Genomic DNA, 14,351 nt, shown 5'->3' with positions numbered 1-14,351 from the left:
CTTCGACTCCCCGATGGCGTAGTGGTAACGTCGTCGCTTTGTAACCAAGATGGTTCGATACCCGGTGGAGGCACATAGTGATTCGGATTTCACTTTAAACTGTTGGCCCAGTCTCGAGTAGCCTATCTGTGCATAAAGTGGACTTAAAACTGAAATCAAACCAACCATCCTCATCTTCGCCATTAGCCGCCCGACCCTGTGGCCGAGTGGTTAGCACATCGCGCTGCGACGCCAAGGGTCCCGGGTTCGAATCCCGGTCGGGCTTGGTTGTTTGTGAATGTCCATTCATCAATTTCATCATTTCATCACTCATCCCCATCTTCGCAAATTAGCCAAGAGGCACAAAACGCGAAGTAAAATAAACTAAATCAAATCAAATCAAATCATCTTCGCCATTAGCCAAAAAGTGGTAAAAAACCGAAGTAAAATAAACAAAATCAATCAAGCCGTTAAAATGAACAATCAGATATTAAGAGTAAATGATTTTTAAAAAGGAAAGAAAAAACTGTTGTCTCAAGGAGTGTCGGGGTCGATCCCCTTTTAAGGAATATTATACAAGTGGTTCGGATGCAAATGTAAACCGCAGATCTAGTTCCAAGTAGCCTATCACACTAGCTTGTCCAGAATTTTCGACGGGGGGACGTACACGTACAATATATATATATATATATATATATATATATATATATATATATATATATGTGTGTGTGTGTGTGTGTGTGTGTATTACTCAGCCTTCATTTTGCCTTCTTTTCCTGCCTTTGACGTTCTTTCTTAGAAATACTGGGCCTAAGGTGGGGTTATGACCCCCCACGAATCCCCCTTGGGCACGCTACTGCCTACCATGACCATAAAGAGGTTTTAAAGCAAACTTAATTTTGAAAAATATTCTGGAGCCTGTGATGCTTAATGATAAAAGCCAGAACATTTGAGTGTTCAAAAATATCCGAAAACAGTCGGGAGGGGCGATCTGTGCTTGACATTTTCGCGAATTCGCGTCGCTGAAGAAAATGTCCTTTTATGTCCATCCCTGCTTCCGGATTCAGTCACGCTCTTACCTTCCGGCGGTGGGGAAACTCCTTGCTTTGTCAGTGATATTCTTAGACCGGCGTGAGTAATTAATTGGCTCCGAAGGTGAGCAACTGTGGAAGGAATGAGTTACGCACGGACGCACGTAGAGGGATTCGGATTGCATGCTGGACGGGTTGTCCACTTAATACGGGAGTTTCCCTGTTGTTTACTGCCGTAATAAATTGCCGGCCTCCGTGGCGGAGTGGTTATCGCAGCGCACTACGACAGGGTCCAGGGTTCGAATCCCGACCTGGACATGAGTCTACTTTGAGAACGTCCCTTCATCACTTTCGCCATACCACTCATCCTCATCGTCGCGATTAGCCAAAACTGGAAGAAAAGCTCTAAATGAACAAGAAATTAAAGCCTTAATATGTAAATTGTACGGCTTTTGTGCTTGGAAGCCTAGTGGTGCGGGAACACTACAGGGGTACATTGTAACCATGGCCGTTTATGGGGAGGGTTTAACGGGTCCAGCCCTCTCCAATCGGTTTAATAAACATTTTGCATTAACTGAATAATCGGAACAACATTTGAAATAATTCTGAAAATATAGTTTAGAGATGGTCTATCGACATAATAGACGTCCTTATATTCTTCATGAACAATATTGTTATTTCTTCATGTATTAAGAAAAACAGCATCGGAATTCATTATGTTAAATAAAAACTGTAAAAAAAAATTATAAAACGCACAGACACATTTTAATATTTTATTTCATTTTTTAAAAATAAAATGTAAATGTACAGTCCCCAGCAATAAAAATTGGACACCTAGATCCTGAGATACTAGCTTCCCTGCAAGGCGTTGTGTGTGTTGCCCAAATATAAGTGGATTTTAATAGCAAACTACGTAGCTGATTGCCCGGCGTTGCCCAGTTATTTATTTATCCCAATCTTCTATTAGACCGGAAAATAATGAATTCTAACTATAGTGTAAAATGAACTTGGAGTTGAACGGCATTGGGAGTGAAACCTATGGATTCCACACTAATATCGGTCGTTTTACATGTCACCCCCTTCCCACCCCCATCACCAGGGGTGTCAGATGTGTCTTGAGTTGAACGGCGTTGGGAGTGTCACTATTCATCTTAGCGACCCCGAAAAGTATGGATTCCACACTAATATCGGTCGTTTTCGATTATTTTTACATGTCAACCCTTCTTACCCCATAGTATTTCTTTCCAGACTGTAAGTGATACGTGTACCAAGTTTGGTTGAAATCGCTCCAGGCGTTCGAGAGTTATGGCGGAACAAACACACACATATTACATCCATTTTTATATAAGATTTTCCGTGACAACTTCTACCACCGCCGCAGAGTTAGGCAACAAACACAACGCCTTGCAGGGTAGCCAGTATTTCAGAATGTAGGTGTCGCACATTATCGTCTAGATATATCGGCGATATACGAGTATATCGTGGCTGAGTTATGTATCGTGTTGGAGGTATGTATAGTCACAATAGTTTCGAGATATATAATCGTGTTGGCGATAATATTGTTTGACTTGAGTGTCGGTGCGAGTGTCAGTGAACCGAGGTTCAGACAAGGGAATCAACTTAACGTAGTTTATTTCTGCCAGAACGACTAATATCTGATTTTCCGCGCATGCCACTAGAACTCAACATTTTAGCGTTCTCAGATAAACCTAATAATCTTTAGTGCATATGTCTATCATACACAGTTAGCCAGAATGACGAACTTCATATTTTTTCCGCTCAGGCCACTCAAGAAATTCTGCAAACTTTATATAAAGTAATATTGTGACAATGGAAAGAACATTTTCGGCAAATTATATTTGTTGTAATGGGAAAATCATCACAAGGCAGCTTGCAACATAGATTATTAGAGTCACCCGGAGGAATACGCCCAACTTTTTTTTGGCGGTTTATAGCTTCGCTAAATGAAGGAGTGTCGCAATGAAAAGGATGTCAAATGAAAGCTACATGTTTTGTTATTGTTACCTATACGTTTTATTACTGTATGTCTTATAGCAAAAGAACAAGAGATAAGTAAACAGATGAACGTCAGTTTGGGCAAATCACCCCGTGTTCAGGGTAAAATGCCCACCCATTAGGGGTAAAATGCCCAATACAAGGAACAATTGTTGTAATACTTGACATGACATATTTAAAGGAAAATAATACACAACATTAACTGGAATATTATTAATGTTTGTTTCGTAAACAGAACATCGTTTGTACAGACAAGCATAGCGTTTCTAACAACATTTATTTTGAATTTACCATAAATTATTTTACTGTTTACATTTGTGAGAAATTGCATTGCACTTTGGACACATGGACGTAAATTTGGTACATATTTCATGCATCCACATACTACAACGAATACACTGGATCCAGTCACATTGTGGTCCTTCCTTTTCATAGTAATGCCCATGGGCATATTGTACTTAATGTCTGTGGGCATATCACCCTCACAGCTACAAGCAGAAAGTTGAATCACTGAGTTGGCAACTCTGAGCACCATGCGGCAGTTTTACTCTGTAGACATGTTTCCTTGACTTGATCTTTACACCAAATATAATTCAGTTTCTTTCTCTCTTGTGAATATTATTGCACACTGTTAATAGAGCAACGTCCAAAAAATTATTGCCTCAAAAATTGTCTTCTTACCTCATGAAATTAACCCTGAATGGCTTCAGATTCTTCTCACAAGCTCCAAACCTGCTGCCTCGTGTCACCACGGAGGGCGCTTTCAAACAAGAGTCGCAGAGTTGCCATAACATTAACGTTGCGCGAGATACGAGGGGGTGGGCATATTCCCCCGAGTGACTATTATCAATTTTTGTACAAAATGTTTACATACGAATTGATGATTTCGTCAAACCTACACTTATTCTCTCGCCCCGATACATATATCTTACAATGTCGTTTTTCTCATCCTAACGAATGACGAACCGAACTTGGTTGTTATTGCATGAAATACTCTTCTATTTGTAACGGAAAAATGCAGCACGGGAAAAGGGGACGATACTTAATCGTGGCCACGATATATCTCCGATATCACGATACGGAAAAAATATCGTATTGTATCGCCTATGACGATATTTTCTTGTTGATATATCGCAATATCTAATTTCCGATATCGTCCATCTCTAGCAGCATATGAGGTAGTGTATCTGTACGTGTGATCTACAACTTCACCAAAGATAATCGTGTTAGATGAGCTACCGTATATCGTGGACTGTAAAGTGAGGAAATGGAGAAAACAACCTTCCACACTGGTGTAAATCACGAGGACATCGTGTGAAGTGATTGGTCCAAATACAGTCATATCTTGGAACCTTTATTATTCCAGGTACAGATTTACAGAGCCTTTTTCCTTGTGGAATCTGCTCTTCTCTCTTTCCACGTGACAATGGCCAGATGGTAGCTCTCTCCACAGTGTTTGAGCAGCGGAGCAGAAATGTTGACTTACTCGCTTGATGTTGCCATCCCCGCTTCACCCGGAAACAGATTTTCCCCGTGCGTTTGTATCCGTGGTTCTTCTATTTGCGACAGGTGGATCTAAAAGATAACACGAGGTTGTTGTTGCAGCATCCATTGTAGAGATTTTCGGTCATATTCAGCATATTTTCGCTTTTTCAAGAAATATACAGTCATTTCCCAAGTGGATTCCTTCTTACTTTCATGTTCACTCGAGGTTTTTTTTCTTTCCATTTTTAATTGAAAATTTACAGAAAGTATTCATTGTGCATTTCAACTCACAAGGGCCCATAAAGTGAACTAAAAATAGTATGTATATGAAAATATTTCAGCATAAGTTAGATATTGATGTTTCAAACAGTCTAGTTAAAAGGGCATATTTTTCAAATTATAGTGCATATTTTGTAAAATTTTAGGTCATAAGAGCATATTTTATTTTGCATATTTTGGCGATTTTTAGGTCATAAAAATTCTAGCCCTGGTCATCACTTACTTAGGCACTATGATGCCTTTTCTGGAATAACAGTTGTGTTGGAGATTTGTTTTTTAAAGTTGATTTTATGCACAGATAGGCAAACCAGGACTGGATCCAAGGGGCGACATTCTGATAAGACACCAGGACAGCCTGGTAACTGCTTCTTGCAGGTCAACGAGGTTCTGGCGCCTGCACTCATGTCCTCTGTGAGGTTGTCCTCATGTGTGCTGAGTGCCATTTTACAGCCTCAGCTTTTAATTGGGCAATGAGATTTTAGTTCTTGTTAAGTAATGAATGAATGAATGAATTAGTTTTTAAAAATAATGTTAAGGGCCTGACCTCAATTTTGTTTTAGTTATTGCGTGACGGGCAAAAAAAAAAGCCTATGTGCTGATGTGCCCACACTACACAAATCAATCAAACTAAGTAAGGAGACTGTAGTTGTCGGAGATAGTATATTTTGATTTGGTATGGTTTGGTTTATTTTACTTCGCTTTTCTGCCACCTTTGGCTAATCGCGAATATGGTCATGAACAGGGAACGGATTTATATGTAGTAGAAATGTGCTAAATATGTAGATACATATTTACTTATTTTCACCAAAATATGGAGTTAAATATCGACTTGAAATTGTAAAAATTTATCTTTTTAATATAAGACAGTACACAAGCTACATAAAATACAGTACCCTTACATCGACATTAATTATAAAAGAACAGAAAATGTGTTTTCATTTTCTGTTTCCAAAACAATGAATAATAGAATTTTGTTGTAAGTGTTCGAACGTGAATTTCCTTCTGGTGGATTCATATTGACTAAAACTGCGTTCAATATCGCAAGAAGTAGGTAATGGGAGTGTTTTCAAATTTGTCAGATATTCGTAAGAAATTCACCCACCTCTTTCGGTCACGTGGGACATGTAGTTACTGCACGAATGTGGAGTATATGTTGAGAAATGTTCTGAAATATGTAAAAATTACTAAAATATGTAAAATATGAACCAAAACCTAATATATATGTAAAAATATGGAAAACTAATACTGAATTTGTTTAGATTACATGCCATGATGCAAAAAGATAATACACAATGTAATTGATTTCAGCTTCATACATGAATATGTATTTACATATAAATCCGTTCCCTGGTAATGATAGATGATGTGATGAAACTGATGAGGGAGATTCACAAAGAACACCCTTGCCTCGGTCGGGATTCGAACCCGGAGATGATAAGAGTTTTTACTTCTTGTTACGTAATGAATGAATGCATTACAAGAGAGAGTCAAGTGAAATCCTTAATTTGTTTTTGTTTCATATCTAGTAGATTTCTGTATGGAGGGTTGCACAAGTTTGCTCACTTTCGCACAGACCTTTGCTGATCTACATATATTTTCAACTTTGAGTTAGCGCCTGTGTACCTTAAGAAGAATAAGTCTTTGGGATCGACGTGCAGTCACTTATGAGCCACTGTGGAGGCCTTTCCACCCATCTGCCTGCGAACCGAGGTCATTTTCGAACTTTCTCCTCCATTAATAAACTTGCTGGTGTGGTAAGCATGCACAGACAGAGATATTGAATTTTCATTTGCAGAAAAATTTCTGTAAGTTTTAGGCTGAGAAGGGGCAAGTTGTAGAGGAGATGCCATCTTAAAAATGACAAAAATGGCGTTTTGAAACTCGCTTCAGTAGTGTTGCAGCCTTGAGGTTGTTTTGTAAATAGCAGTTGATAGCTCTGCAATTTTTAATGGACTCTTTTAAGAGTTTCATTTGACTCTTGTAAAGGTTTTAGCAATTGAGTAAGGAAGCTTTTAACAGATATTATTTTCTTATTAGGGACCTGTTTCCAATTTTGATTTAGTTAAGGGTATTATCGCCGTATTGCGTGACGGACAAAAATAGCCTGTGTGATGATGTGTTCACAATATAAAAATCAATTGATCAATCAAGGGCTTGATTTACAGTTTAAAGTGGGATCCGAACCACGCTGGGGATAAAATCTTGACCCCTTGATTACAAGGCGACAGACTATCGTGCCATTTCTGGAATACAAGCTTGAAATGTAAATGTGTTACTAAATTAATAATTATTCCCGGGTGCATCTATCTACCCCATTTCCGCCGAGTGGTTTTTATGAAGGCTGGCCGAGGATTGGCCAAATAAAAAAACCCGGTTAATTGGACGCTCTATCGGCTGTGTCGACAGAAAACGCCACGGAGTAATCGTGCTGGAAACAATAAAACTTTGTAACTAATTCCACTCCTTCTCTAATTACTCCTGCTTCCTGTTTACGTCGCCGTTGTGCAGTGAGCGAACCATGTCCGAGCACGCCCTACTTACCGTCGTGCAGTACCGGCTGCAGTGTTGCCAAACCAAGTTCGCATAAAAGAGCTAAGTTGCACCTTGAATCTAACTAAAAATGACTTTCAAAGAGCTAGATTTTTCAAGGCGGGGTAAACTTCCTATAAGGTCATTTTAGGTAGCGTTAGAAAAATAGAGGGCGCCTGAATTTTCAATTTTGTTTTATATAAATAATTGAAGTTTAGTTAAGGAAATATCCATTACCATTTTTTTTCTTAAAGGTAACGAGGACAGTATATGTTTTTTCATGTTTATGTCTCTTCTTTATCACGTGTATTGTTAAATCAGAATAATAATCATGACATTATACATTTTTGCACTGTTGCTAGACGAATTTTAAAATATGATTCGGCCTATGGTGCATAGTTAGTTACGCTGTTACGAGTGGAGCCCTTCTTTAGGAAGACCACACTGGTGCAAGAATTAATTACTTTTAATCCAATCTTATATTAATTAATAAATTCAATATTTTTAAGGTCACATTTCAAAATGTGTAGGTTTATCTTAGTTAGTTAGTTAGTTTTCTTAGTCCGTATTTGCAAAAATAATAATAATAATAAAGTAAAGAAAAAGAAAAAAGTGTCAGGCGCCTGAATTATTTTTAGTTTTTTCTACCCCTGATTTCAGGTAGGGTAGGAAAGGCTGGTATTACCATTGACTTTAAAGTAATGACAATTTACAAAAACTCGTTGAAGAACGAGACGCAACTATGTTTGTCATTTTCTATCCCTCACAGGAACACACAAACGCGCACGATATTGCAGAACACAAAATTGTAATAGAAAGATCTTCAATACACAAGCGCAAAACACAGAACGAGTGTAGCTTCCTCTTGAAGAACTTGCGAGGGAAGGATTGCAATGCGCCAAGGGCCTTTCCTTAAAACTTCGTACGCGGCTTTCAATCAATCCGTTCATTCGTTTTATTTTGAATTGCATTCCGACTAGGCCCTCAGTTAAGCGTGTGAACTAAAACAAAGATAATTTTGTGCTTTTAATGGCACTGGTCTTGACTCGTGTGTGTGGCGTGTACGCTTTATTAAAGTTAATCAATCTTTTAATTTGGACCTAACAGCTTTTAAGCCGTTTTTTGTCCATGAATGTTTTCTAGAATATACATAATTGCTTTACATTTAAATTGTCGTTATATCTTCTCCCATTATTTCACAGAAGTTATATTAGAACTATTTAGAGCAAAAATAAATTCATTCCCCTGTTACATTTTCTTATGTTAACAAACTATATCCCAGTCGAACATCTGGATTGTCCACCAAAGTTGTCATAGTTATTGAAAATTGAACTTTTTACAATAATGACTCGTGCTCTCCGACGGATTCTGTAAACAAATTGGAGTGGCTTTGTGGACGTAAACACTATTGTTGTGAGGAGGAAGAAAAGGAATTTGGCTTGGAAAAATACTTTTCATTGGATTAGGTTAATTTATTTTGCTTTTCTGCCACTTTTGGCTAATCAAGAAGAAGATGGGTGATGATATGATGAAACTGATGAAGGGACAGTTGCAAGGAACACCCATGCCCAGGCCGGGATTCGAACACTGGACTCCTAGCGTCGTATGCTAACCACTCCGCCACGGAGGTCTGTATAATACTAAAAGGGCTGCAGCTAAATTTACCCTCGTGGAGCTGAAAATCTCGTTGGAGCGTTTTGAAACCTTAGGAGCCACCGAGCGTATAAAAATTGCCAATCTGGTTTGAAGAGAGCTGAATTGGCAACGGTGCTTACCTGCTGCGTCGCCGTGTTTCCCCGGTTGCCATGGTTACCTGCGATCGTGACGTCGGTGTGACGTCACGCGGCGGACGAGCACCGTTCAGTTGAGTGCGGGTTCGTCCGCGTGTGCGAGTGCGTGTGTGAACGTGCGAAGGATGACGTGCTTCTCGGTGCTTCGTGCGAGGACCGGCTCCGGGTTCAGGTTGGATGTGATCGACAGTTTCAGGCGAGGGGTGAAGAAGCTGCACAGGGCAACGAGCAGGTTTGTCGGAATTTCATACCAAGTTCTTGCTTAGCGCCAGAAAAGTCCCCCACCACTCGCCCCATTTTGGCGGAAAACGGCTTCGATATTAACAATTCTGAAAAAAGTTCATCTGTTTAGACAGAGAAGTCAAGTATTCGGCATATTATTGTTGAATGTACCTATTTTCCTTTCCTCGGGCAGGGTTTTAATCTACCCAGATGTTTGTCACCCCTGTTGGGCGATGACAACATTGTTTTATCAATGTTTTTGTCTTCCACTGTTTGTGAGGAAGCGTTTAGTTTATTCTGACTTATTAATAGGGCTAGGATGTTCATGACAGTATATATATATTTTTTTTGGTACGGGTGATGTGTTCCCTAAACATATAGAAATTCATATTATGAAGAAACTAATTGAATTAAAGTGCTTTTTAAGGGCATATTCATGCGTGATAGAGCATATCTTGATGTATTTTCGGTCATATTCAGCATATTTTCGCTTTTTCAAGGAATATACAGTCATTTCCTATGTGCACTCAAGATGTAAAGAGTGCTCCCCTGTGCTTTGCACCACGCCATGAAGGCGTATAGGGGGTGTGGGGTTAGGGCCCACACTTTCTTTATCTCAGCCGAGGTGGGGGTGATGTGATCAGCACCACGCCCCTGGCCTCCAGAAACTCCCCAGAGTTTCCTCCAGGTACTCACTTTATACGGCGCTGGAGCCGCTTGAACAGGTGGAAAAAGTCCCGGTTCTCCCCCGCCGTGGATCGAACCTGTGTCTCTCGTATGGTAGTCGGACGCCCTAACGACTGAGCTACCGCGGCTCTTTGTTCACTCGAGGTTTTTTTTTTTTGGACCAGCAAAATCTTTTTCATTTTTATTTGAAAATGTAGAGAAAGTATTCATTGTGCATTGCAACTCACAGCCTATAATTTGAACTAAAAATAGTGAAAATATCTCGCCATTTAGATATTCATGTGTGAAACAGTCCAGTTATAAGAGCATATTTTTCAGATTATAGTGCATATTTTGTAAAATTTTAGGTCATAAAAATCCTTAATCCTACTTATCAATATGTTGCGTTTCTCTTGTGCAGGTCCCTTTAGAGCCTTTCTCAAGGGGCCCTTTTACACACCTTAACATTTTAAGTGCGAATCTTCGATAAGGGAACAATTCCCTGTATATATTGAAGGGTGCAGTGTGACCACACGTGCCGACGCACCCAACAATTTTAATTCAATCAATGAGTCAAGTGAATCTTTGCGAGATAGACACTACGTTGTCACGAAACTCCTCTCCCCTAGACAACGCCGAAAGCAAGTCACGAATGATCCATTAGGCATTCCAAACTTCCACACAAACACGTATGTCGCCTTGTAATCAACGGGTCCAGGGTTCGATACCCGGTGGGGAGGTACATTGCACGGTGATTCGGATGCCACATTAAACTGTAGGTCCAGTCTCGATTAGCCTATTTACGCATCGTGTCGACTTAATAAGCAATTCAATTCAAACGCATGTATATAGGCTATGTGTGCATCGATACGCTTTATATGTATGTGCCGGCCTCCGTGGCGGAGTGGTTAGCACATTGCGCTCCCGGGTTCAAATCCTGGCCTGGGCATGGCTGTGAGTGCTTGCATCAATTTCATTACATCATCACTCATCCTCATCTTCGCGATTAGCCAAAAGTGCCAGAAAAGCGAAGTAAAATAAACCAAATCAATGAATCGTTATATATGTATGTGCGTGTATATATGTATTATATTTTCATTGATTGATTGATTTTTTTTTTTAGCCCCAATTTTCTGCCACTTTTGGCTAATCGCGAAAATTAGAATGAGTTATGATGAGATGAAATGATAGCACACATCGCAAATCCCCCCAGGTTTCAGAGTCCAGACGCCAGGGCCTCGGTAGTCTGCAAAGTGCAGCTCAGTGTGTACTACTTGGAATAGAGGTTGACATTTGGAACTTCAAAAATGGTCACCCCTAACAACAAAATAAAATTAATGTAGTAGTCAATAAGTTTATTATTATTCCCTTCCATTCCATCGAGTCTTCATTGATTCTCATCGTTGCGATCCTGGAGAAATAAGCCGATGTATCGGTATCGAAAAGTATGGGTTGGATTTAATTTGCCAATATTTTTCCGGCATTTTGATCTTTCGCGAGGTTCGGAAGAATGCCGCGCAACACTTTCAAGGAGCCTAATTGTGCTGGAAATTATACAAAATAAGTTTCCTTGAATTTGTACCAATGTTATGTGAAAAGTCAACATGTACTTTATATTCTGATGTATATATTTTTTAATATTATAAGCAAAACTACGGTAAATTGATTATAAAATTAGTGTGCTGTACTCAACCACTAATATTAATCTATATTTCGAACAGTTTTTAGGGCCTCCCAGATGGCGCAGTGGTAGCGTCCTCTCCTTGTAGTCAAGGGGTCCTGGGTTCGATACCATGTGGAGGCACATAGTGGTTCGGATCCCACTTTAAAGTGTAGGTCCAGTCCGGATTAGCCTTTCTGTGCATAAAGTGGACTTGAATCAACAATTCAATTCAATTCAATCGAACAATTTGTGTTACATCGGTACCAGTTGAAAATGGTATGGGCTTAACCCTAGTAATTACAGTATAACCTCGTTAATCCGGACTAATGGGGGGATAAGTTGACCGGTTTAACGAAAATCCGGATTAACTGAAATAACCTAAAAGAACAGTAGAAAGTGCATTAAAACTCTGTTTATAGCAACAAAACACGTTTATTATGGCGTATTTAGAGGGCATAGGCCTAAGTACACTATACAGTAGCTGCAGTACAAAGTCTGGGGGAAACAGAATTTCATGAGTGGTTGACTGCCTTTTCTTTAGGAAGTTCTCTTGTTGACTTCTAGCCACATTTAAAACCTTCCATTCTGCTTCTTCTTCTTTTTTTGCCTTTCCGGATTAAGCTAAGTCCAGCTTATCGGGTCCGGATTAACGAGGTTTTAACTGTACTAAGTAAGAGAAGTAACTATTTTCAAAGTAACATTGGTTTATTTCACCCTTCTGTGGATATGTCTTATGCTTTCGTGCATGAACTTGACATATTCGCTTGGGAAATCAACATTGTTATCGCACTTGGGGTGAGAGTTGCAGTGAAGTTATCGTGCACGAATTGCAGCACTGTTTTCTTTATTGACATTTATTGCAACTTACAAGTCACAAATTATCAGTAATTAGAAAGTGTATAATTGTCCACGATGTCCAGCTTTACGACAACGCACGCACATTGAGTCGGTCATTTTTAATCCTTGGGCAACAGCACTCCGATTTCGGAAACTCCGGGTCGTGACCGGAAAGAGTTTTCTTTTCCGGTGAAATTGGATTGGTGGGGCTTCTTGCGAAAACGTCTCGTTTTCTGTAAACCGCACTTTTGTTATAGAGGGTAGTATTTTTTCTAAGTGTGTGAACCCCACTTATCCCTGCGTTCCATAAAAATCTCGTTGTGCAATTGGAATTACAGTGGGTGTCCCAATAAAATGTAGACACACTTCGATTGATTATCGTGTCATGCGTATTAAGATATGTAGTTCACTTTCATAATTTAGCAGAATTTACAACCATGAATAATTTTCTTTGTCGACGCTTGTTTTTAAACTGATGACCGTTCTGGTACATGCACTGCCGGAATCGCAATGTGAAATCCCGTGCAGCGTGTCACTTGTCGCTTCGGTCTGAACTTTACCTGATGGAACTGTCGCTTGGAAACGAGCCTTCAGAAACCTTTCGTAGCTAAGCGAAACAAGCTGCACGTGTTGCTCGGATTGTGCCGTTTTCACAATAGCGTGCATCGTGTCGCCTCTGTCGATAGCAAATGCGGAGTGAACGCTTTTCCAGAGAACTTGCCCTTGTCGCTTCGGTCTTAGGAAGCTTTCAGACCGAACGAACAAACAACAGGCAACAAGCGATGCGAGGAATTCTCACCGAAGCGACAAGCAATACGAGTTTCTTTAGTCTAAAGCAAAACATTAACCGCGTATGCGCGAACAACAGACTGAGGCGACCCAATGCACGCTATTGAGAAAACGGCCCAGTTCGAGCGACACCTACAGCTTGTCGTTTAGGTCTGAAACCTCTCTTATCGACTGAAGGGACCCATGTCGCCTGTCACTTGTCTACTTTCGTACCTGCACGTGTTGCTTGTAGGGATGCCCACAAAATCTCCACTTCCAACGATACTTATCTTCTCCAGAATGACATAACGTTTATTTCATGGTGCCTGACATGGAAACTTACATTAAATCCTGAAAAATGTACTCGCACAATCTCTCTCAAAAAGAGCCTGTTTAAGTCATCTTACTTCATCTCTGGCAATAACATCAAAGCAGTATCCTCTCACAAACACCTAGGCATTGTTTTCGACCAAAAACTTACATTTGAAGAACATATAACAGGCACAACAAAAAAGGCAATGCGTCTCTTAGGTTTACTGTATCGTTTCACCGAAATAGTGACATCTCAGCCTTCACATTATACTTCAAATCATTCATCTCCCCAATAACAGAATACTGCTCTCCCGTCTGGTCCATGGCATGTATGTCCCACGCAGCTCTCCAGAATCGATTCTGTTGTTAACTTTTTCCTTGCTATAGTTCGTTACAGGGTTCCCTCATTACGCAATTTTTCAACACCACATCTCCTGTCCTTTCTAAACCTACAGACTCCCTATCACTCCGTTTACTGAATGATTTTAGGTATACTTACAAAATTGTCAATGGCAAAATCCGTTGCAACACGCTCTCCAGGAATTCCATTTTCGAGTGCCTATGCGCTCAACATTCAACACAAATCTATTTTACACAAAAAAGCCTAGACTGGAAATTCAAAGAAGATCGCTCTTCCACAGACTTCCCACTCAATACAACGACCTCCCATCAAGTGCTGATGTATTTTACACAGAGTACGCCTTTCGGTCAATGCTAAATAATATTTAATTGTGCTATCGTGACTTATTTATATTAACCTTTCGTCTTATTTGT

The 14,351-nt window shown here is 39.8% G+C and overlaps 1 protein-coding gene across 5 annotated transcripts in view; it reads left to right on the top strand.

Moving 5' to 3' along the window:
• Mob2 (MOB kinase activator 2) overlaps positions 1-14,351 on the top strand; it is a 435,540-nt gene that overhangs the window by 368,275 nt on the left and 52,914 nt on the right. Inside the window, exon 1 of one of the 5 annotated variants that reach the window (XM_083133778.1) lies at positions 9,194-9,341. The exons of the other annotated variants lie outside the window; for them this stretch is intronic. Within the exon in view, the coding sequence (XP_082989904.1) occupies positions 9,235-9,341 (107 nt within the window). The 5' untranslated portion in view covers positions 9,194-9,234. Of the gene's footprint in view, positions 1-9,193; positions 9,342-14,351 lie in introns of those variants that run through there. 5 annotated transcript variants of the gene reach the window in all.

Source organism: Lepisma saccharinum, chromosome 13 (genome assembly GCF_977018435.1).
Source record: "Lepisma saccharinum chromosome 13, izLepSacc3.1, whole genome shotgun sequence".
Classification (NCBI taxonomy): domain Eukaryota; kingdom Metazoa; phylum Arthropoda; class Insecta; order Zygentoma; family Lepismatidae; genus Lepisma; species Lepisma saccharinum.
Note: the sequence above shows the minus strand (reverse complement) of the source record. Positions and strands in the feature narration are given on the sequence as shown.